At 46.2% G+C, this 2,500-nt stretch overlaps 1 protein-coding gene across 1 annotated transcript in view; it reads left to right on the top strand.

Moving 5' to 3' along the window:
* Positions 1 to 2,500, top strand: part of LOC113802673 (solute carrier family 22 member 6-B) — a 42,660-nt gene that overhangs the window by 37,944 nt on the left and 2,216 nt on the right. The window contains exons 7-11 of the mRNA XM_070139723.1: positions 225 to 390; positions 772 to 926; positions 1,209 to 1,377; positions 1,716 to 1,788; positions 2,112 to 2,266. Of these exons, the coding sequence (XP_069995824.1) occupies positions 225 to 390; positions 772 to 926; positions 1,209 to 1,377; positions 1,716 to 1,788; positions 2,112 to 2,266 (718 nt within the window). The remainder of the gene's footprint in view (positions 1 to 224; positions 391 to 771; positions 927 to 1,208; positions 1,378 to 1,715; positions 1,789 to 2,111; positions 2,267 to 2,500) is intronic.

Here is a 2,500-nt window from a genome sequence, read left to right as displayed (position 1 = left end):
AGATGTATTTCAATGTATATTGAATTGTTGTAAAGAATAACCATTGTTATTCTGATTCTGATTCTCTCTCTCTCTCTCTCTCTCTCTCTCTCTCTCTCTCTCTCTCTCTCTCTCTCTCTCTCTCTCTCTCTCTTCTTTATCTCTCCTTCTCCATCTCCCTTTCTCTCTCTCCCTCTCTTCTCTTCTCTCTCTCTCGTAATTAAGCCATTCACACCATCTTCCAGGATGCACCGCCGGTTGGGATTTCGACACGTCGGAGATGGTGTCGACGGTCGCGACGAGCCACGGCTGGCTGTGCGAGCGACGCCGGTATTCCGATCACATCCTCGCCGTCGGAACCGCAGGGAACGCCGTGGGCACGCTGCTCCTGCCCTCCCTTTCGGATCGATTGTGAGGCTTGGTCAGGCCGTTCGTGTGTGTGTCTATTGGCGTGCACGGAGGCAGAGTTTGCTGGGTTATTTTTGATGTTCGATGAGAAAGGTGAAACTCATTTCCATGATATATGGCTTAGGGATCTGATGTCACACACCTATATAAGTCCATGTGTTGATATGTTTGCGTGCGTGTGTGTATGTGTGTATGTTAGTGTGTGTGTGTGTGTGTGTGTGTGTGTGTGTGTGTGTGTGTGTGTGTGTGTGTGCGTGCGTGCGTGCGTGTCATGATATCCATGTATCATGATATTAATCATAATTGTCACCATCCATTTATTTGATTTGAGAGAATTCCATTAAATCTGACCTCTGACCCCCACCCCCACCCCCTTCGCCGCAGCTTCGGTCGACGCTTCGTGTTTTATCTCTCGCACGTCCTGTACCTCGTCTTCACCCTGGCCTTCGTGTGGACGCCCAGCTACATCTTCCAGCTCGTCTTCCGGTTCATGGCTTCCCTCAGCTTCCAGACCAACTACCAGATGCCTTATATTATTAGTAAGTTTGATTTTCAATAGGGCTGTGGTACCCATGGCTCTTGTGTCACTAGACTGTTGATAGTGATGGAATTATGGGGGTTTCAGCTGGTTAAGTTTGTGGAAATTCACGGAGAATTTTGTTAGCCATTCTAGATCTATCTACAAAGAGCAATAAATGATGGATACTGTAAATAGATTCCACCATCGGGACAATGTCAAAGAATCTTGCATTTAAGTATGATATTCTTCAGCCTTCGATATGAAGTCTCACACGCCGTTTCTTTCCCTCGTCCTCCCCCAGCGCTCGAGTTCCTGCCGCCTTCGAAACGTGGCTTGGGAGTCTTGGTGTCCTTCGTGGCTTGGACGGCCGGGATGTGCTTCACGTCGCTGGTGGCTTGGCTTGTCCCGCGCTGGGACTACCTCACCCTGATATCCTGCATCCCCCCGGCTTTGTGCTTTCTCTATTTGCTGTAAGACGGGTTTCTTTGAAGACACTCATGTACTGTACATCTCTATGGGTATTACTTCGCTAAATCTTTATAAAAGCAATCCCTGACAGAAAATGAATATTTTCAAAAATCACATGATTTGTGTGTGAGAGGAAGGAGAGAGAGAGAGAAAGAGAGAGAGAGAGAGAGAGAGAGAGAGAGAGAGAGAGAGAGAGAGAGAGAGAGAGAGAGAGAGAGAGAGAGAGAGAGAAACGCTAACAGAACGTGCCACACGGACAGAAATGCAATGGGCTCGATCCCAGCGCCTTTAATGCGTGGTACTTCTTTCTCGACCCATGCAACTTGTCTCTCCCTCTTAGGTGTCTCCCAGAGTCTCCCAGGTGGCTTCTCATGAGCGGGAAACTGAAGGAGTGCGCCGCCGTCCTCATCCAGGTGAGTTTTAATCCACGCCCTGATCTGCATGAGTTCTTGCAATCAGTTAAGAGTGTTCTCAAGTCCTTCCTTTTCGTGGATAGCCATTTGAAGTCATCCTCTTGTCTGCCGTTCAAAATACCCTTATCTGGGTATCTAAAGCTTCCATCGGTGTTCATGAAAATCGTTTTTTTTTTTTCTTACTAATTTTACGAAATCCTTGAAAATCTCTCACTCGTCCAGTAAATAAAATAAAAAATAAGAACCCATACCTAGTGCTTTATTTTCATGCTCATCCTCATTGGCCTCATGAGAACGAAGTATTTATCCTCCCCGTCCGCCAGGTAGCGAAGTACAACAGGAAGGAGCAACCCTCCGCCGCTGAGCTCGAGGCCGAACTCAAGAAACTCAGAGACAACCACTCGAAGGAGGAGTCTCTGGTGCACATCCTGCGTTACCCCAAACTGCGTCTGAGAGCCATCTTGCTGCTTTTTGTTTTGTGAGATTTGTATTCTTATATTCTTAGCTTTCCTTGATCTCCAGCTTTTTTTTCTCTCCATTTTTCTTAGTTTCTCTCTCTTTTTTTAATCTGTCTTCTTTGGCAGTGTTTATGCTCTTCCTGAACATAAGTTGTTGATGTTTATGTTTGTTTATGATTTTTTTCCTTTTTCTTGGCCTAATTCAGGCCAAGTAGTAGATGAATAACGTAGCATAATATAGCCATCTGGGGTAC

The sequence above is a fragment of the Penaeus vannamei genome, chromosome 26 (assembly GCF_042767895.1).
Source record: "Penaeus vannamei isolate JL-2024 chromosome 26, ASM4276789v1, whole genome shotgun sequence".
Classification (NCBI taxonomy): Eukaryota; Metazoa; Arthropoda; class Malacostraca; order Decapoda; family Penaeidae; genus Penaeus; species Penaeus vannamei.
This window is presented reverse-complemented; position numbering and strand designations above follow the sequence as displayed.